The sequence below is a fragment of the Pristiophorus japonicus genome, chromosome 5 (genome assembly GCF_044704955.1).
Source record: "Pristiophorus japonicus isolate sPriJap1 chromosome 5, sPriJap1.hap1, whole genome shotgun sequence".
In the NCBI taxonomy this organism is placed as follows: Eukaryota; Metazoa; Chordata; class Chondrichthyes; family Pristiophoridae; genus Pristiophorus; species Pristiophorus japonicus.
In genome coordinates, this window is record NC_091981.1 from 209,868,689 (window position 1) to 209,890,870 (window position 22,182).

A 22,182-nucleotide genomic window follows, 5' to 3' on the forward strand; every position below is an offset into this window, starting at 1 on the left:
ACACACCGGGACAGACAGACTGCCATGGGTGACTGTTGGGTTGAGTGATAGTCTACAGGACGCATCCTGTCCCCATGCATCTGAGTGACCACTGCCCCATAGAATCCTTCCTGATTTTTGCAGTAAATGTGGAAAGGTATGTCCATGTTCGGGAGTCCCAGGCCGGGTGCAGGACAGTAAGGCTTCCTTCAGATTACCATATGTTGTTTCCTGCTCCGGGCCCCACTCCACACTTTCGAGGGAGGGTTTCCCCCCTTTCACCAGTTTCTGTATTGGTTCTGCAATTGCTGCAAAGTTGGCTATAAAGTTTCTGCAGTAATTAAAGAGTCCCAGTACTTTCCGTACCCCTTGGACTGACTTTGGGTGGGGCATGATTCTGATAGCTTCTTTCCTATCTTGAGATATTGTTCTAGTCCTTTTTGATATCTCATGTCCCAAATATTGTACCACTGTCTGTCCGATCTGGGCTTTCTTGGGATTGGCTTTAAATTCCACCCTTTGTAGAGTTTCTAAGATTTCTATGAGAGCGCCCGTGTGTCCCCGTTCATCCTCCGAAGCAATCAGCAGATCATCCACATACTGGAGGACTTCTTAAGGGGTTAGGTCCACCTTTTCTTGGGCTCGACTCATAGTCCGGTGAAATATTGCCGGGGTATTGTGGAATCCCTGTGGCACTCATGTCCAGGTATACTGGCAGTCCCCTACAGTAAAGGCAAACTTGTCCTGTGATTCCCGAGCCAGAGGTATGGACCAAAATCCATTGGCAATGTCAAGCACTGTGAATATCTTATGTTCAGGTTTCAATCCATTAAAGATTGTGGCTGGGCTGGCTACAATGGGGTGCTGACGAGGTGTCATTTTATTCAGATCCGTGTAATCTATAGTTAGCCGGTATGAGCCGTCCAGCTTCTTTACCGGTCACACGGGTGAATTAGTGGTGTACTCAGCATCCCGGAGTATGCCATTGTCCAGCAGATCTTGTATAATTTGTTTGACTGCCTCCCTGGCTTCAGGTTTGATTGGGTATTGTTTATGAGGAGTGTGCTTGGGTCCCGGGACAACGATTGGGTCAGTTTCTACCAGTCCACAATCTTGTTTGGACCGTGCCCACACTCCATCAATCTGCAGACACACGGGGCCATACCCTTTTAATGTATCCCAATCCCTGGCGAGGAGTTGTACGCTCCCCACCTTCGCATGGTTGTCCAATTTATTTTGTTCCCCGAAGGTAGTAGTTTTGCGCCCATTTGGGCTTCTCCAAACTATTTTCTTCCCCTGGGGATCAATCAACGCTCCTAATTGTTCTAGGAGGTCGATTCCGAATATTATACCCTCATTATTGGGACAAACGTAAAATTGTGCGGGGATTAGAATCCCTACCACGTCCAATAATATTACTTGCATAGGTGTGCCCTGGTGGCAAATCCTCCAAGCCTTGTGATTAGAACTATCTGCTTGGTTGTGGGTAGCGGGATATCTGTCATTGAGACAGAGGCGCCTGTATCCACTAACATGTCACATTGCCGGCCCCCTAACATAGAAACATAGAAACATAGAAAATAGGTGCAGGAGTAGGCCATTTGGCCCTTCTAGCCTGCACCGCCATTCAATGAGTTCATGGCTGAACATGCAACTTCAGTACCCCATTCCTGCTTTCTCGCCATACCCCTTGATCCCCCCAGTAGTAAGGACTTCATCTAACTCCTTTTTGAATATATTTAGTGAATTGGCCTCAACAACTTTCTGTGGTAGAGAATTCCACAGGTTCACCACTCTCTGGGTGAAGAAGTTTCTCCTCATCTCGGTCCTAAATGGCTTACCCCTTATCCTTAGACTGTGACCCCTGGTTCTGGACTTCCCCAACATTGGGAACATTCTTCCTGCATCTAACCTGTCTAAACCCATCAGAATTTTAAACGTTTCTATGAGGTCCTCTCTCATTCTTCTCAAGCCCAGTTGATCTAGTCTTTCTTGATAGGTCAGTCCAGCCATCCCGGGAATCAGTTTGGTGAACCTTCGCTGCACTCCCTCAATAGCAAAAATGTCATTCCTCAGGTTAGGAGACCAAAACTGTACACAATACTCCAGGTGTGGCCTCACCGAGGCCCTGTACAACTGTAGCAACACCTCCCTGCCCCTGTACTCAAATCCCCTCGCTATGAAGGCCAACATGCCATTTGTTTTCTTAACCGCCTGCTGTACCTGCATGCCAACCTTCAATGACTGATGTACCATGACACCCAGGTCTCGTTGCACCTCCCCTTTTCCTAATCTGCCACCATTCAGATAATAGTCTGTCTCTCTGTTTTTACCACCAAAGTGGATAACCTCACATTTATTCACATTATACTTCATCTGCCATGTATTTGCCCACTCACCTAACCTATCCAAGTCGTTCTGCAGCCTCATAGCATCCTCCTCGCAGCTCACACTGTCACCCAACTTAGTGTCATCCGCAAATTTGGAGATACTACATTTAATCCCCTCGTCTAAATCATTAATGTACAGTGTAAACAGCTGGGGCCCCAGCACAGAACCTTACGGTACCCCACTAGTCACTGCCTGCCATTCTGAAAAGTCCCCATTTACTCCTACTCTTTGTTTCCTGTCTAACAACCAGTTCTCAATCCATGTCAGCACACTACCCCCGATCCCATGTGCTTTAACTTTGCACATTAATCTCTTGTGTGGGACCTTGTCGAAAGCCTTCTGAAAGTCCAAATATACCACATCAACTGGTTCTCCCCTGTCCACTCTACTGGAAACATCCTCAAAAAATTCCAGAAGATTTGTCAAGCATGATTTCCCTTTCACAAATCCATGCTGACTTGGACCTATCATGTCACCTCTTTCCAAATGCACTGCTATGACATCCTTTTACCCACTACCGATGTCAGGCTGACCGGTCTATAATTCCCTGTTTTCTCTCTCCCTCCTTTTTTAAAAAGTGGGGTTACATTGGCTACCCTTCACTCGATAGGAACTGATCCAGAGTCAATGGAATGTTGGAAAATGACTGTCAATGCATCCACTATTTCCAAGGCCACCTCCTTAAGTACTCTGGGATGCAGTCCATTAGGCCCTGGGGATTTATCGGCCTTCAATCCCATCAATTTCCCCAACACAATTTCCCAACTAATAAGGATTTCCCTCAGTTCCTCCTCCTTACTAGACCCTCTGACCCCTTTTATATCCGGAAGGTTGTTTGTGTCCTCCTTAGTGAATACCGAACCAAAGTACTTGTTCAATTAGTCCACCATTTCTTTGTTCCCCGTTATGACTTCCCCTGATTCTGACTGCAGGGGACCTACGTTTGTCTTTACTAACCTTTTTCTCTTTACATATCTATAGAAACTTTTGCAATCCGTCTTAATGTTCCCTGCAAGCTTCTTCTCGTACTCAATTTTCCCTGCCCTAATCAAATCTTTTGTCCTCCTCTGCTGAGTTCTAAATTTCTCCCAGTCTCAGGGTTCGCTGCTATTTCTGGCCAATTTGTATGCCATTTCCTTGGCTTTAATACTATCCCTGATTTCCCTTGATAGCCACGGTTGAGCCACCTTCCCTTTTTATTTTTACGCCAGACAGGAGTGTACAATTGTTGTAGTTCATCCATGCGGTCTCTAAATGTCTGCCATTGCCCATCCACAGTCAACCCCTTAATTATCATTCGCCAATCTATCCTAGCCAATTCACGCCTCATACCTTCAAAGTTACCCTTCTTTAAGTTCTGGACCATGGTCTCTGAATTAACTGTTTCATTCTCCATCCTAATGCAGAATTCCACCATATTATGGACACTCTTCCCCAAGGGGCCTCGCACAACGAGATTGCTAATTAATCCTCTCTCATTACACAACACCCAGTCTAAGATGGCCTCCCCCCTAGTTGGTTCCTCGACATATTGGTCTAGAAAACCATCCCTTATGCACTCCAGGAAATCCTCCTCCACCGTATTGCTTCCAGTTTGGCTCGCCCAATCTATGTGCATATTAAAGTCACCCATTATAACTGCTGCACCTTTATTGCATGCACCCCTAATTTCCTGTTTGATGCCCTCCCCAACATCACTACTACTGTTTGGAGGTCTGTACACAACTCCCACTAATGTTTTTTGCCCTTTGGTGTTCTGTAGCTCTACCCATATAGATTCCACATCATCCAAGCTAACGTCCTTCCTAACTATTGCATTAATCTCCTCCTTAACCAGCAATGCTACCCCACCTCCTTTTCCTTTTATTCTATCCTTCCTGAATGTTGAATACCCCTGGATGTTGAGTTCCCAGCCCTGATCATCCTGGAGCCACGTCTCTGTAATCCCAATCACATCATATTTGTTAACATTTATTTGCACAGTTAATTCATCCACCTTATTACGGATACTCCTTGTATTAAGACACAAAGGCTTGTTTTTTTAACACCCTTTGTCCTTTTAGAATTTTGCTGTACAGTGGACCTTTTTGTTCTTTACCTTGGGTTTCTCTGCCCTCCATTTTTCCTCATCTCCTTTCTGTCTTTTGCTTTTGTCTCCTTTTTGTTTCCTTCTGTCTCCCTGCATTGGTTCCCATCCCCCTGCCATATTAGTTTAACTCCTCCCCAACAGCACTAGCAAGCATTCCCTCTCGGACATTGGTTCTGGTCCTGCCCAGGTGCAGACCATCCAGTTTGTACTGGTCCCATCTCCCCCAGAACCGGTTCCAATGCCCCAGGAATTTGAATCGCTCCCTGCTGCACCACTGCTCAAGCCACGTATTCATCTGCGATATCCTGCGATTCCTACTCTGACTAGCACGTGGCACTGGTAGCAATCCAGAGATTACTACTTTTGAGGTCCTACTTTTTAATTTAGCTCCTAGCTCCTTAAATTCGTTTCGTAGGACCTCATCCCTTTTTTTACCTATGTCGTTGGTACCAATATGCACCATGACAACTGGCTGTTTTCCCTCCCTTTTTAGAATGTCCAGCACCCGCTCCGAGACATCCTTGACCCTTGCACCAGGGAGGCAACATACCATCCTGGAGTCTCGGTTGCGGCCGCAGAAACGCCTATCTATTCCCCTTACAATTGAATCCCCTATCACTATCGCTCTCCCACTCTTTTTCCTGCCCTCCTGTGCAACAGAGCTTGCCACGGTGCCATGAACAATGCTGTAATGTGGATCCGAGGATCGCCTTCGCTCTGAACGGGGGCTGCTGACTTTCAGTCCCTTGCCAGGTCCTTGAGGGCCTGGAGAAGCTCATCCTTGGTCATGTTCTGGGATTTGGGTGGGGTACCCTGCGGTGTGGGCCTTTTCCCGCCCCACCTGGCGCCCAACACTGATTTTTGTTGTGCTCCATTTTCTGGCCGTTGGTGCACTTGAGACGTGGACTCTTATAGTCCTTGGACATGTGTCCGGGTTTGCCACAATTGTAGCAAACTCCACTGGATCTTTTGCTAGATGCCGCTCCTATTTCTACTTTGATCGGCTTCTGGTGTTGACTGGCTTCATTATCCACTTGGCATGCCGAGCTCACCAGTCCGTCATAGGTATCTGCGCTAACTACCCCCATCTTAAGTATTTTCTGATGGTCGGCTGACAGACTGTCTTTAAACATCTTAAAAAATGCCTGATCTGCCTTGTCTGGGGCTGCCTGACCCGAGTATTCTTGATACGCGGTCCACAGTCTATGACCATACTCACTGCTGTTTTCATCTTCTGGTGGACTAACAGATTTAGTCCCCAGTTGGGAGTGGGAGCTCCCAAGGCAGCTTGGACTGCCCGGGTGAAATCATTGTATGCTGTCTGTCGGACTGCCCGGGTGAAGTCATCGTATACTGTCTGTCGGACTGCCCGAGTGCCATTGTTAAAAGGAGTTCAGTCACCATTTTTATAGTCCTGTCCTAAGGTCTTCCATTTAGGCTGTGGACATTTAGCCCTCACTATCTGAAGTAAATCCCTCTCATGTATCTCATGGATGTCATACCTTTCCCTTAACAATCTCCAAAATTCAGAATTGCCATGTTTTTCCTTCAGAGGAGGCAGATCCTTAAGGATTATGTGTTTCTCCAAAGGGGTAAATGGTATGTATTTCACTGTTACTTGCCAGCCAACTCCCTGTCCTGTGCCAGACGATCACAGTGGAGCTGCAGGAAGCTTAGTATCATCCTCTAGGTCATACTCGGGTGCCGTAGCTCCCGTCTTTTCATAGGGGAAGTGGGTGCCTCGGCCTCAGCGCCTTTGTCTCTGTCATAGTCTCCGGGTCTCCCAAAAAGCCCGGACACACAACGACGTTCATTAGTTTCTTTACTTCTTCCCTTGATTACATTAATTCCTCAATTTTGGGTTTCATCTTGTCACTAAATTATAAAAACTGTCGCACTATAATTATACCGGCTTTCTGGGCTCTCTTAGTTTTCTCTTTTTCCCACCAAGCCTTTCGTTCGGCTAGTTATTGTGATGGGTCCCACCCGTCTTTTAACATTTTGTCAATTAACCCCATCCGGTCATATGCATAGAATTTAGTAAGGGAACTGTCCAAAACCCAGTCTAATACTTTACCCGATGCCATTATATGGTCTGACGATCTACGTCACCTGTCCAATGACTTGCTGTCTCTCCAATTGGTAGTTTAATCCAACCTCTATCTTAAATCTTAGCCTTATTTCACTGGTATAATTTCTGCGCCACACAGTTCTTAACAATGACATTAAACTAAATCAATGACTTTAAACTAACTTATCATGCTCACACGCCAACAAAAATTTATTCTTTAGCAGACTCTTACAGTTCGGAACACCCAGTCTTGTCACAGAGATTATGTAATTTTGGAATGGTACTTTAAACTTACTCGTTCCAACATGTTCTGCCAATGGTCGTCTGTCCATTTCCTGGAGTATCCCATCCTCGTCGCCAAATTTGTTGTGGAACCCAAAATAAAGGCTCAACACAAGAGTCTGATAAAGAATCAAAGATATGTTTATTTTGCAAATACCTATAGCTTGGCCAAGGGAGTACGGCTTAGTGTTCCTCAACCCTTCACCAGCCGACTCAACTTTGGCTTCCAGTCATACAGAATATAAAGCTGAAAACCACAATCTTTCATCAATTACATTGGGGGCTTTTACATTTTTCAGCTATGAAGCAACAAGCCAGGTTCCCTGTTATTCAACACCTAGCCTAACCCTAAGTCAGCATCCTGTTATGCTTACGAATTCTATATCTATCTTTGTTAAGCTTGCCACCGCATCCTCTTGCAGGCGACCTACTTAGTTGTTGCTGGGCAAAATCGACATGACATGTTTTCCCCCTGTTCTATCCAACCTGCAACTCTATATTACTACTTGTCCATTTCTGAACACATTTCGCAGACTGCAATACTTATATCACTACTGTGGGTTTCTATAAATCCCACTTCACATCTTAATCTAAACATTCGATTATGAGAATATCCAAGGCCAGTTGGTTGCGAACACTGGCTGTTGCTAATTGAGATCTGTATCTCTCTCTCTCTCTCCCTCCCTCTCTCTAATGATGCCAACCACATTTTTCTCTATATTGAATTAACTAAACATGAACACCTTTCAGAAGCTGAATTAACCAAGTTCCATATGCCAACAGATATGAACTTCATTGAAAAACTAGGAACAAAAACAAATTAAATACTGTCCGTTACAAAAAAAATGGCTGCAAATGCATTCAAGGATGTAACACATTATTTGGATTTGTATGACTGAATAAACCACTTAAGCTTTATTCGTGTGGTTTATAACATTATTCACCCCTCTCCTCAACATAATTCCAACCATCTATTATTCTCTATTCAGGACAGTTTTGATTGATATATATGGAGCACAGTTGTGAAGCATGAATGTGTTGTGTAAATGTAAATGTATTGGGCCTCAATTGTATTTTTGGCACCATCCCAAATCTCGTTTATATCACAAAGTTGTGGTGCAACTCATCCCAAATCTCGTTTATATTACAATGTAGTAGTGCAACTTGCATAAAAAGCAATGTCCATAAAGGACCATATTATAGCACCCATGCTATAACATGGTCCTTGGATGCATCATGCCGATATCACAGCAGTTACTGCATTTCAAATGTAGTTCATTATTTGTGAAATGCTTTGCGATTTTCTGAGGGTGAGATGAGGCACCATATAACTGCCGTTTTTTACTTTTTTCTCCTTTACACATATATAGGTGTCTGTCACTACTGATTTTATCAGCTAGAATTAATAATTAAACTGCATTTCACATGGACAAAGCATACCTTCAAAGGGAGGTACTGGCACAGGGCAGAACTGCTAGCACTCATTGGGGCTGTAAGTGCCTATGGTGCACTCCTCAAAATTAATCACCTCCAGCAAGGTGGAAAAATCAAAGAATAAAATTAAGAAAAGGAAAAGGATAATTATCATGGCAATGAAGGAAATCTTTCCCATGTTAAGGGAAAATAGTTGAGGCTTTTTAATACTTAGGTGCAGAGCTAGCTAATGGCTGTGGCTATTGATTTATTAGTTTTTCATCAATACAGTTTGTCTATTTAGTCAACACAACACATATGTTATGTGTATATATGTATGCATCCAAATATAAATGTAATGCTCCTGAGGAGAACCTTTTTGGATATGGAAGCATGTGTTTGCATGTGCTGTGTATATGAATGTGTTTATATTAAGGAAGTGTTAATTAAATATTTGTAATTCTATACTGTTAGAATTTATACCATACTGTTAATTATTTTATAGAAGGAAGAAAGAGTTATTCTGTTGGGAGATTCTGAAATGGATCTCAGTTCATTTATTTTCCAGCTAATTACCCCTTACAGTCATTAATAGTTATTTTGGCTTTAGAGTATTTTGAAAACTATTCACGTTTCTTCATGCAATTAGCTAATAGTCATTGAATAACAACTGAAAATGCTAACGTTAATTATTATCATAACCTATTAGATTTTACTGTTTGAAACATTTTGAATAATACTGGTGATTTTTTGTTATGAGGAGTATTCAGAAACTCCTCCCTGGTCTTTTCTAGACAGGTCCGCCATTAATTATTCCAACATGTATTAACTCTTGTCATTTCCGTAGCTTTTAAAGGATTTTCCAGATGAGCTGAGGTCAGACATCACTATGCACTTGAACAAGGAAATTCTGCAGCTTTCTCTGTTTGCCCCTGCCAGCCGTGGCTGCCTTAGGTCTCTCTCTCTGCACATCAAAACCTCTTTCTGTGCTCCAGGCGAGTACCTCCTTCGACAGGGAGATGCGCTGCAGGCCATCTATTTCGTCTGCTCAGGCTCCATGGAAGTGCTTAAAGGTACCATGGTGCTGGCGATACTTGGTAGGTTCTATAATTCTGCTTTAATTGCAAACATAAATAAGCCTTCAAAATTTAGCATTTCATTTTAAGAGCAATGATAAGAAATTAAATAACCCCTCAACTATTACGACTGGTTTAATTTCTATCAATTTCAAAATTTGTATCTCGTATGCGAAGTAAACTGCGTTCCTCCAACTCTGGCCTTTGTGCCTGCCCCAATTCTTTTGCCCCAACATTGGCAGCTGTGCCTTCAGTCATCTCAGGCCTAAGCTCTGCAATTCCCTCCCTAAACCTCTCTGCCTCTCTCTCCCCTCCTTAACACCCACCACTTTGACTAAGTTGTTAAGTCACCTGTCCTAATATCTCCTGTGGCTCAACATCATGTTTTTGTCTGATAATGTTCCTGTGAAGCATGTTGGGGCGCTTTACTACATTAAAGGCACTATATAAATGAGAGTTGTTGTTTTCGGCAAAAGTGCAATGCAAAATATTGCAGAAGACAATGTACAAACATGGAGGCAAGAATTTTTCTGGCTGCTTGAAAAAGTCAGATAGTGGTTAAGGATAGAATACAAGAGCCGAGTCTTCAGTTGCTTACAAGCCTTTATTTACAGAGAAATACATTACATTACATTACATTACATACTGTATACTGTACCCCTGCGCCCAAATAAGCTTCTCCCACATTCCGAACCTGCTCCCATATATATGAACACAAGTTCCCCAATTAATACCCACCAGCTGAATACAATTATCACCCAATTGATATACACCACCTGAAACAATTAACACTGCTCTGTGTAGTGATATTATAAATGCATTGTGATGGTTCTCTTTGATATTTGTAGGAAAATCATAAACACCTTCTTTTACAAAATGCAGTGAGTTTATATCACATGTTTAGTTTCCTTAAGCTCAGATGGAATGCCTGACACACAGATGTCAGGACCAAAACAGTTTATTAAATACCAGATATGGTCCAACAAATAATTTAGTTTTTTGTAGAACACTGCATTACATTCTACAAGAACGCATTGAGCAATGTTGTAAAGATGATTTACTCCATGGTATTAATGCATATGCCAGGGCCTATACACAAGTCTGCAGCCTCAGGTGGTGGTTTATTTATGCTGTATACAACTGATACAAAAAGGAAGCGAAACTTGAGAGAGAGACTGCAGTAGGTGGAACAAGAGGAAGCACACAAGATTAACCTTTCGAACCCTGCAATCTTTCCTGGTGTTGTGAGAGAAGAGACTCTATTTTTGTGCTTTTGTCCCATCTCCTATTTCCATTATGAACTAGCACCTAAATTAATAATAGGTACTTAGTGCCAATCAAGGCAGACTTATTCCAAGTTGTCCTTCTAATAATCAGCACTCATTCTAATCCTCCTCCCTTACAATTGTAGGGATGGCTTGTAAAATCATTTGTTCTGACTACTAAAATGTAAGATTAAAGAAGTAAGATCACAAGATAGATGTGGATAGAAAGTCCATCATGTATATATCATATATCATGTGTTCTTTAATTCAAAATTTAGGTGAAGGGCTGCGGCAGCAAGGTTTAAAAAAAAACTTGGAGAGAAGATGAGAGGGTAAATTCAGTGTTGTATCCCTGCACTGACCTGCCCTCAGACACTGCGAGTGTGGGATCGCTGAATTTATTTGGAGGTAACTCAAGTACTGATTAAGTAACACTTAATCTGAGTTTTTATAGCTTTTTTTTCTAAGAATTTTCATAGATATCAAAAATAATGTTTGGGCCATGCATACCAGGGTAAAAGCAAGAAAAAAATGATGGAGCTGAATGACTCAGTGTTTTATCCGGCAGTACAGCCGAAGTGGTCTAGAAACCATCATTATTTTTTGTGGAGCTAGGAGGAGCAGATTCCAGGAAATAACGAGGGCTACGGCCACTCCGGGCTCCCCCCGCCCAGATCTACCGGCCGGGTTGTTCCTCTGAGCTGCCTGATATTGGGCCGGCCCAGCGCCAGCGAGCTGCGTAGCTCATTTAGCATCCGCAGCCTGTTGGCACCGCGGTAATGAGAGCCAGCCCTCAAAATGGACTGAGCCTCCCACCAGTACCATTGGGTGGCCAGCCTGCGAGCTCCACTCGTCGGATGTTTAAAATCTACCGCGGTATGTTTGGAGCTTTTCAAGGGACAAGAGAGGGATATTCAGAGGAACAATGACCAGGGTAGTATTTAGAAAATGTGTCAGCACCCTGATTCCAGCTAATGCACCAACTCTTTTGCCAGACAATTGTGGAACATGGATTCACATCCATTGAGAGACAATGTAATTCCCCAGAGAGGGGGAATGAAAATCATTAGTACAGCAAGCCAATGACTCTTCGTGGCTGATTATAATGTGGCATTGCCAGAAATCTAAACAATTTGCCTGCTTACCCTTGGGTGACCTAAAAATGGGAGGGAGAAAATTTAGTAAAGGCTTCTCCCTTTATTATGTTGGACATTTGTCACTTTGTATTTTACTATAATGATTGCTATTTAACTGTCTGCTGACATTTATTTGCTACTTGAATGACAACAATATATTCAGGATTATATATAATGTGGTGTTGACAGCTGTGATGAATTCTACCAGTCAAAATGACAGAAAAATAAAAGTTATATACATTTAAGGTGTCCCAATTCTCTTAGCTTTCTGAATCATTTTACAGTGACTCGTGAGAGTTAAGTGTTCCACAAACAAGCTGCTGATTTACACTTCAAGCAACTTTAGATTTCTGATCTGGTGTCTTGGCTGCACAATGAAGGGAAAGGTTTTCTAAGTTCACAATTGCAAAACTTTCTCATGGAGATATGTGGAATACATTCATTACAATATCTACCAAGGAAGTTCAAGCATCCCATAAGTATTACACCTGACATGTTTGTTCAACATAAGAACATAGGAAATAGGAGCAGGAGTAGACCATTTGGCCCCTCGAGCCTGCTCCGCCATTCAATAAGATCATGGCTGAACTGATCATGTACTCAGCTCCACTTCCCTGCCTGCACCCCATAACCCTTTATTCCCTTATCGCTCAAAAATCTATCTCTCTCCGTCTTAAATATATTCAATGATCCAGCCTCCACAGCTCTCTGGGGCGAAGAATTCCACAGATTTACAACACTTAGAGAAGAAATTACTCCTCACCTCAGTTTTAAATGTGTGGCCCCTTATTCTGAGACTAATCCCCCTAATTTTAGTTTCCCCGATGAGTGGAAATATCCTCTCTGTATATTCAATATACAGTAGACTACTATTCAATATATCATAGTATCTGCTCTGTCCTCTTTGTGACATTACCTGGAATATAAAAGCAGGTACTTTCAAATTCAATAATCTCTCATTTCAACAATAATCAGCTCCCTCCAGTATCAGTTGCCTATTGTTCAACTCTGGGACTGAACTAGTTATCCATGAGGTGTTAGTTGCCTGTTATAAATGATATGACTTTACCTTGTGCCGATTGCCAAACATGCCAGTGCAATTGTAAAGTGAACATAATGGGACTAAAGGCAGACAAGTCCCCTGGAACTGATGGCTTACATCCTAGGTTCTTGAGAGAGTTTGCTGCAGAGATAGTGGATACATTGATTGTAATCTAGCAAAATTCCCTGGATTCTGAGGTGGTCCCAGTGGAGTGGGAAATCACAAATGTAACTCCCCTATTTAAAAAGGGAGGCAGACAAAAAGCTGGAAACATAGAAACATATAAACATATAAAATAGGTGCAGGAGTAGACCATTCAGCCCTTCGAGCCTGCACCACCATTTAATAAGATCATGGCTGATCATTCACCTCAGTACCCCTTTGCTGCTTTCTCTTCATACCCCTTGATCCCTTTAGCCGTAAGGACCATATCTAACTCCCTCTTGAATATATCCAATGAACTGGTATCAACAACTCTCTGCGGTAGTGAATTCCACAGGTTAACAACTCTCTGAGTGAAGAAGTTTCTCCTCATCTCAGTCCTAAATGGCTTACCCCTTATCCTTAGACTGTGTCCCCTGGTTCGGACTTCCCCAACTCGGGAACATTCTTTCTGCATCTAACCTGTCCAGTCCCGTCAGAATTTTATATGTTTCTATGAGATCCCCTCTCATTCTTCTAAACTCCAGTGAATAAAGGCCCAGTCGATCCAGTCTCTCCTCATATGTCAGTCCTGCCATCCCGGGAATCAGTCTGGTGAAACTTCGCTGCACTCCCTCAATAGCAAGAACGTCCTTCCTCAGATTAGGAGACTAAAACTGAACACAATATTCCAGGTGAGGCCTCACCAAGGCCGTGCACAACTGCAGTAAGACCTCCCTGCTCCTATACTCAAAACCCCTAGCTATGAAGGCCAACATACCATTTGCCTTCTTCACCACCTGCTGTGCCTGCGTGCTAACTTTCAAAGACTGAAGTACCATGACACCCAGGTCTCGTTGCACCTCCCCTTTTCCTAATCTGCCGCCATTCAGATAATATTCTGCCTTCGTGTTTTTGCCCCCAAAGTGGATAACCTCACATTTATCCACATTATACTGCATCTGCCATGCATTTGCCCACTCACCTAACCTGTCCAAGTCACCCTGCTGCCTCTTAGCGTCCTCCTCACAGCTCACACTGCCACCCAGTTTAATATCATCTGCAAACTTGGAGATATTACATTCAATTCCTTCATCCAAATCATTAATGTATATTAATAGCTGGGGTCCCTGCACTGAGCCCTGCGGCACCCCACTAGTCACTGCCTGCCATTCTGAAGAGGACCCGTTTAAATCGACTCTCTGCTTCCTGTCTGCCAACCAGTTCGCTATCCACGCTACCCCCAATACCATGTGCTTTAATTTTGCACACCATTCTCTTGCGTAGGACCTTCTCAAAAGTCTTTTGAAAGTTCAAAAACACCACATCCACTGGTTCTCCCTTCTCCACTCTACTAGTTATATCCTCAAAATAGTCCAGAAGATTTGTCAAGCATGATTTCCCTTTCATCAATCCATCAATCCTGTCACTGCTTTCCAAATGCACTGCTATTTCATTTTTAATAATTGATTCCAACATTTTCCCCACTATTGATGTCAGGTCTATAATTACCCGTTTTCTCTCTCCCTCCTTTTTAAAAAAGTGGTGTTACATCAGCTACCCTCCAGTCCATAGCAACTGACCCAGAGTCGATAGACTGTTGAAAAATGATCACCAATGCATCCACTATTTCTAGGGCCACTTCCTTAAGTACTCTGGAATGCAGAATATCAGGCCCCAGGGATTTATCGGCCTTCAATCCCATCAATTTCCTGAACACAATTTCCCGCCTAATAAGGATATCCTTCAGTTCCTCATTCTCACTAAACCCTCGGTCCCCTAATACATCCGGAAGGTTATTTGTGTCTTCCTTTGTGAAGACAGAACCAAAGTATTTGTTCAATTGGTCTGCCATTTCTTTGTTCCCCATTATAAATTGACATGCATCTGACTGCAAGGGACCTAGGTTTGTCTTCACTAATCTTTTTCTCTTCACATATCTATAGAAGCTTTTGCAGTCAGTTTTTATGTTCCCAGCAAGCTTCCTCTCATACTCTTATTTCCCCCCTCCTAATTAAATCCTTTATCCTCCTCTGCTGAATTCTAAATTTCTCCCAGTCCTCAGGTTTGCTGCTTTTTCTGACCAATTTATATGCCTCTTCCTTGGATTTAACACTAACCTTAATTTCACTTGTTAGCCGCCGTTGAACCACCTTCCCCGTTTTATTTTTACTCCAGACAGGGATGTACAATTGTTGAAGTTCATCCATGTGATCTTTAAATGTTTGCCATTTCCTATCCACTGTCAACCCTTTAAGTATCATTTGCCAGTCTATTCTAGCCAAATCACATCTCATTCCATCGAAGTTACCTTTCTTTAATTTCAGGACCCTAGTCTCTGAATTAACTGTGTCACTCTCCATCTTAATAAAGAATTCTACCATATTATGGTCACTCTTCCCCAAGGGGCCTCGCACAACAAGATTGCTAATTAGTCCTTTCTCATTACACATCACCCAGTCAAGGATGGCCAGCCCTCTAGTTGGTTCCTCGACATATTGGTCCAGAAAACCATCCCTAATACACTCCAGGAAATGCTCCTCCACTGTATTGCTACCAGTTTGGTTAGCCCAATCTTTATGTAAATTAAAGTCGCCCATGATAACTGCTGTACCTTTATTGCACGCATCCCTAATTTCTTGTTTGATGCTGACCCCAACCTTTGATGGTCTGCACACAACTCCCACTAGCGTTTTCTGCCCTTTGGTATTCCGCAGTTCCACCCATACAGATTCCTCATCATCCAAGCTAATATCCTTCCTTACTATTGTGTAAATTTCCTCTTTAACCAGCAACGCTACCCAACCTCCTTTTCCTTTCTATGTATCCTACCTGAATGTTGAATACCCCTGAATGTTGAATACCCCTGGATGTTAAGTTCCCAGCCTTGGTCACCCTGGAGCCATGGCTCCGTGATGCCAATTATATCATATTCATTAATTGTTGCCTGTATACTATAGACTAGTTAGCCTAACATCTATCGTTGGGAAAGTGCTGGAGTCCACTATTATGGAAGCAGTAGTGGGATATTTGGAAAAGCATAATACAATCAAGCAGTGTTAGCATGGTTTTATGAAAGGGAAATTATGTTTGGCAAATTTTCTGGAGTTCTTTAAGGATGTAACAAGCAGGGTGGATAAGGGGGAACCAATGGATGTGATGTGTTTGGATTTCCAGAAGGCATTCGATAAGGTGCCACATAAAAGGTTATTGCATAAGATAAAATTTCACAGGGTTGGGGGTAATATATTAGCATGGATAGAGGATTGGCTAACTAACAGAAAACAGAGAGTCGGGATAAATGGGTCATTGTCCGGTTGGCAAACTGTGACTAGTGGGGTGCTCGAGGGATCGGTGCTGTGCCCTCAACTATTTACAATCTATATTAATGAATTGGACAAAGGGACCGAGTGTAATATAGCCAAATTTGCTGATGATACAAAGATGGGTGGGAAAGCAAATTTTGAGGACACAAAATATGCAAAGGGATATAGACAGGCTAAGTGAGTAGGCAAAAATTTGGCAGATGGAGTATAATGTGGCAAAATGTGAGGTTATCCACATTGACAGAAAAAATAGAAAAGCAAATTACAATTTAAATGGAGAAAAATTGCAAAATACTGCAGGACAGAGAGACCTGGAGGTCCTTGTGCATGAAACACAAAAAGTTAATATGCAGGTACAGCAAGTGATCAGGAAGGCAAATGGAATGTTAGCCTTTATTGCAAGGGGGATAGAGTATAAAAGCAGAGAAATCTTGCTACAACTGTACAGGGTATTGGTAAGGCCACACCTAGAGTACTGCGTACAGTTTTGGTCTTCATATTTAAGGAAGGATATACTTGCATTGAAGGCTGTTCAGAGAAGGTTCACTAGGTTGATTCCAGAGATGAGGTGGGGGTTGACTTATCAGGATAGGTTGAGTAGGTCGGCCTATATACATTGGAGTTCATAAGTATAAGAGGTGATCTTTTCGAAACATATAAGATAATGTGTGAGCTCGACAAGTTGGATGCAGAGAGGATATTTCCACTCATAGGGGAAACTAAAACTAGAGGACATAGTCTCAGAATAAGGGGCCACCCATTTAAAACCTGAGATGAGGAGGAATTTATTCTTGGAGGATTGTAAATCTATGGAATTCTCTGCCCCAAAGAGCTGTGGAGGCTCGGTCATTGAATATATTTAAGGTGAAGATAGACAGATTTTTGAGCGATAATGGAATAAAGGGTAATGGAAGCGGGCAGGGAAGTGGAGCTGAGTCCATGATCAGATCAGACACAATGGCAGAGCACGCTCGAGGGTCCAGGTGGACTGCTCTTGCTCCTATTTCTTATGTTCTAACATATTCATGACCAGTTGCAGATTATTTTTTGATCTTACTTCTTGACAGTTCAGTTATCTAAACTCGTAGGACCCTCATTCATATTTTCAAATGGGACTCACAGAAACTGCACATCTCACATGTCGAAATTAGCTAATCTCTGGTCTTTCGAATAATCACGATCGACTGCAACCAATGTGGTGGGTATACTGTGTTTAAGACAGAATATAACATACTAGTTATACAGCAAAAACATTAGACCGTGACAAGTAGTGAGATCAGACAGATGGCTGTCGTGCACAAACAACTCTTCTTCCCTCTCTCTCTCTCTCTCTCTCTCTTTTTGAAGTACCCAAGAGTGTTAGACCAAAACGAGCATGGATCTACCCTCAGGAGCTTGCCACTCCACCCTCTGTGCTGGAGGCTTTACAGGTCTTTCTTGTCTACTCTTTTTAGGGATGAACCTGGGGTAGAATATGCTGAGGACTGTTTGCCCCATCTGGCCCTGTCCTCCCATGGCTAGAGTCTGCAATTCTGAGGCATACCAAGTTGGGCCTTTTGATTGTTCGTAGCTGCTTGTTATCAGTTATTTATGTTCAAAGTTGTTCATACATTTAGTTGTGAAAACTAACTATTTCGATCAATTATCAGACTATTGTACCATGGAATTAATCATTAAATTCCCAATGATACTCTCTATTCTATTCTCACACACTGCTTAACTTACATATCTTAGCAAGCACCTTCTCAAGGGCAATTAGCGATGGAAAATAAATGCTGGCCTTGGCAGCGACACCCACATCCCATGAACAGCAGTTTTGTTAAATAGCTTCAAAATCCAAACTTAGCACTATAATATGGATATTAGTGGTAATGGACCTTGGGCCTTGGTTGGCCAAATTAAAGATACAATCAGCAGCCTTCCAAGCACACAAACAGCAGACAGCTAGCCTGGGAAGCAAGGTCATGTGTGACTGCCACTGTGTGGAATGTTATAACACCTGCAGGGAATTAAAAACATGGGCAAATTTTAGGCATATATCCAGCTACTCTAATACTAGTCTGAGGGCACCATTTGGCCATGTCACTTTTCTGGGACTATCCACAGATTATTGGTCCCCTGAACCTGGGGTAACTGTAATGCCTGACAATATTCATTTCGCAAGTTTAAGTAATTCCAATAAAACAAAACATATACATTAACCTTTTGCTTGTCTCAAGCTCTAATACAATAATCTAAATGCAGTATTATCCACATCACAATTTCATTCACATAACTATATATATTTTAGGTACCCCTAATTTCTAACACACTGTCACATATTTCACTCTGTGATCCATGTACACATAGTCGATTTGATTCTCTCTATAAACCTGAACCTTGTTGGGTGTACTCCCAATTCTCAAAGGCCTTTCTTTTCCTTTGTGCCTTATATTTATAATAAATTGGTTCATGTGTTCAAGTGAAATTCAGCTGGCTGATGACTAGTTTAACAAAATTGTTAACTATTTATTATAAACAGATTATGATTTTGTTAAACTAGCCAACAAAGGAATGTTACCTGAGCATATTAACCAATTGGCTACGATATTGCACAAATAATTTCAAGGTCCAGATTCTTCTTTTTCAATCATGGAGATTAATGTGTATTTTGATACTCATCAGCCAATGAGGTGGTTTATTAGGATAGACAAGTAATATAATCCAACTCAGGCCATTCACCATGTGGGCCACAACACGCATACCCAATAGAACGTCCAGAGATAAGTTAACCTTTTCCACCAGGAGGAAAACTCAGTGACATTAAATTGATTGCACACATTTCAGTAGACATTCTCCACAGCAATCCAAGTTGCTTGTAAAGATTTTGGTATAACAACTTTCTTTCAGAAGAGATCATCATCATCATCATAGGCAGTCCCTCGGAATCGAGGAAAACTTGCTTCCCCTCTAGAAGTGAGTTCTCAGGTGGCTGTACAGTTCAATGCAGGAATTACAGTCTCTGCCCCAGGTGGGGCAGACAGTAGTTGAAGGAAAGGTGGGTGGGGAGCCTGGTTTGCCACATGCTCCTTCCACTGTCTGCGCTTGATTGCTGACGCTCTTGGCGACAAGACTCGAGGTGCTCAGTGCCCTCTTGGATGCTCTTCATTTTGGCGGTCTTGGACCAGGAATTCCCAGGTGCCGGTGGGGATGTTGCATTTTATCAAGGAGGCTTTGAGGGTGTCCTTGAAATGTTTCCTCTGCCCACCTGGGGCTCGCTTGCTGTGTAGGAGTTCCGAGTAGAGCGCTTGCTTTGGGAGTCTCGTGTCGGGCATGCGGACGATGTGGCCCGCCCAACAGAGCTGGTCGAGCGTGGTCAATGCTTCGATGCTGGGGATGTTGGCCTGAGCGATGACGTTGGTGCATCAATCCTCCCAGTAGATTTGCAGGATCTTGCGGAGGCAGCGTTGGTGGTACTTCGCCAGCGCTTTGAGATGTCTGCTGTATGTAGTTCACGTCTGAGCCATATTGGAGGACGGGTATCACTACTGCCCTGTAGACCATGAGCTTGGTGCCAGATTTGAGGTCCTGGTCTTCAAACACTCTCTTCCTCAGATGACTGAAGGCTGCGCTGGCACACTGGAGGCAGTGTTGGACTTCGTCCTCGATGTCTGCCCTTGCTGATAGCAGGCTCCCGTAGTATGGAAAATGGTCCACGTTGTCCAAGGCCACGTCATGCATTTCGATGACTGGGGGACAGTGCTGTGTGGCGGGATCAGGTTTGTGGAGGACCTTTGTCTTACAGATGTTTAGTGCAAGGCCCATGCTTTTGTACGCCTCGGTGAAGGTGTTGATGATGGCTTGTAGTTTGGGCTCTGAGTGTGCACAGACGTAAGTGTCATCCGTGTACTGTAGTTCGATGACAGAGGATGGGACGACCTTGGATCTAGCTTGGAGACGGCAAAGGTTGAACAGGTTCCCATTGGTTCTATAGTTTAGTTCCACTCCAGCGGGGAGCTTGTTGAGACTGAGATGAAGCATTGTAGCAACGAAGATCGAGAAAAGCATTGGTGCAATCCCTTTTGAATATATCTAACGAACTGGCCTCAACAACTTTCTGTGGTAGAGAATTCCACAGGTTCACAATTCTCTGAGTGAAGAAGTTTCTGCTCATTTCGGTCCTAAATGGCTTACCCCTTATCCTTATACTGTGACCCCTGGTTCTGGACTTCCCCAACATCGGGAATATTCTTCCTGCATCTAACCTGTTCAATCCCATCAGAATTTCATATATTTCTATGAGATCCCCTCTCATTCTTCTAAATTCCAGTGAATATAAGCCTAGTCGATCCAATCTTTCTTCATATGCCAGTCCTGCCATCCCAGGAATTAGTCTGGTGAACCTTCGCTGCACTCCCTCAATAGCAAGTGTTGTGTATGGAGAAAGAGTCAGTCTGAACACTGTGAACTCAAAGTAAAGCGTGACCTTAGTCTTTTATTGCAGGTCTCCAGAGTGCCTCTCCAACCTGTGAAGCCTCCTTAAAAACCTGTGCTCCCAAGGGATTATGGGATCCCTTGTGACACCAGGGGATGAGCCCTCTGGTGGCTATGCAGAGTAAATACAAGTATACATATATAACAACACCCCACCCCGCCACACCCACCCCCCCCCCCAAAGTCAATAGTGTAACTATTTACAATGTGAGTCAATCTGGGGCCCTTCTTACCCTGGTTGATCATCTCGGTGTGAAAGCTGCTTTTGTAGAATCATTTGTTGGGCCCTTGCAGGGCTGCTGTGCAGCTGGCCTTGCTGGGCTGCCTGGTGTGTTTGGCCCTGCTGGGCTGCTGTGGATGATGGGTTCTGCTTCGTGGTCAACTATAATGTCGGTTGTCACTGGTGTGGATGTTGGGGGATCAAAAAAGGTAGGGTCCAAGATGGATTGCTCAGGATAGTCCGTGAATCTGAGTTTGACTTGGTCCAAGTGTTTCCGGTGAATGAGTCCATTTGAAACTTTGACCTGAAACACCCTGCTCCCCTCTTTGGCCACGACAGTGCCGGGAAGCCACTTGGGTCTATGTCCATAATTCCCCGTGGTGGGCAGTGGCTGCCTACTGAGAGCATCGGTGCAGTTTTCTGTGCCTGGCCTGTGGCTAATGGCATAGTTGTATGCGGACAACATGAGCGCCCATTTCTCGATGCGGACCGATGCGTTGGTATTTATCCCTTTACTCTCAGAGAACAGGGATACAAGTGGCTTATGGTCAGTTTCCAATTCGAATTTTAGCCCAAACAGGTATTGATGCATTTTTTTTACCCCATAGTCACACGCTAATGCTTCTTTCTCAACCATGCTATAGGCTCTCTCAGCCTTAGGCAGACTCCTGGATGCATAAGCAACCTGTTGCAGTTTCCCGAAATCATTAGCTTGTTGCAATATATACCCGGCACCACAACACAAGCAATTTGTTTGAGCATAACAATTTTCTCGCTTTTACAAAGGCACTTTCTTGGCTTTTGCCCCAAACCCATTCACCCCCTTTTCGTAGTAAGATATGTAGTGGTTCTAGCAGTGTGCTGAGACCTGGTAAGAAGTTACCAAAGTAGTTCAGGAGTCCCGGAAACGACCACAGCTCCGTCGAGGTTCTGTGGCCTCGGAGCGTTCTCGATTGTTTCCGTCTTCACGTCGGTGGGCCTGATGCCGTCCGTCGCAATCCTCCTTCCCAAGAACTCTACTTCAGGCACCAGGAAAATGCACTTCGAGCGTTTTAACTTGAGCCCCACATGGTTGAGTCAACTAAAAACCTCCTCCAGGTTCTGCAGATGCTCGACTGTGTTCTGACCTGTGACCAAGATGTCATCGCGGAAGACCACAGTGTGCGGGACCGACTTCAGTAAGCTTTCCATGTTTCTCTGGAATATCGCCGCCGCCGATCTGATTCCAAATGGGCATCTGTTATAAACAGAATGGCCTTTGTGCGTGTTGATGCAGAT

The 22,182-nt window shown here is 43.4% G+C and overlaps 1 protein-coding gene across 1 annotated transcript in view; it reads left to right on the plus strand.

Annotated features, from left to right (window-relative positions):
• Positions 1 to 22,182, plus strand: part of kcnh8 (potassium voltage-gated channel, subfamily H (eag-related), member 8) — a 655,874-nt gene that overhangs the window by 432,521 nt on the left and 201,171 nt on the right. The window contains exon 10 of the mRNA XM_070880041.1: positions 9,073 to 9,322. Coding sequence (XP_070736142.1) covers positions 9,073 to 9,322 — 250 coding nt within the window. The remainder of the gene's footprint in view (positions 1 to 9,072; positions 9,323 to 22,182) is intronic.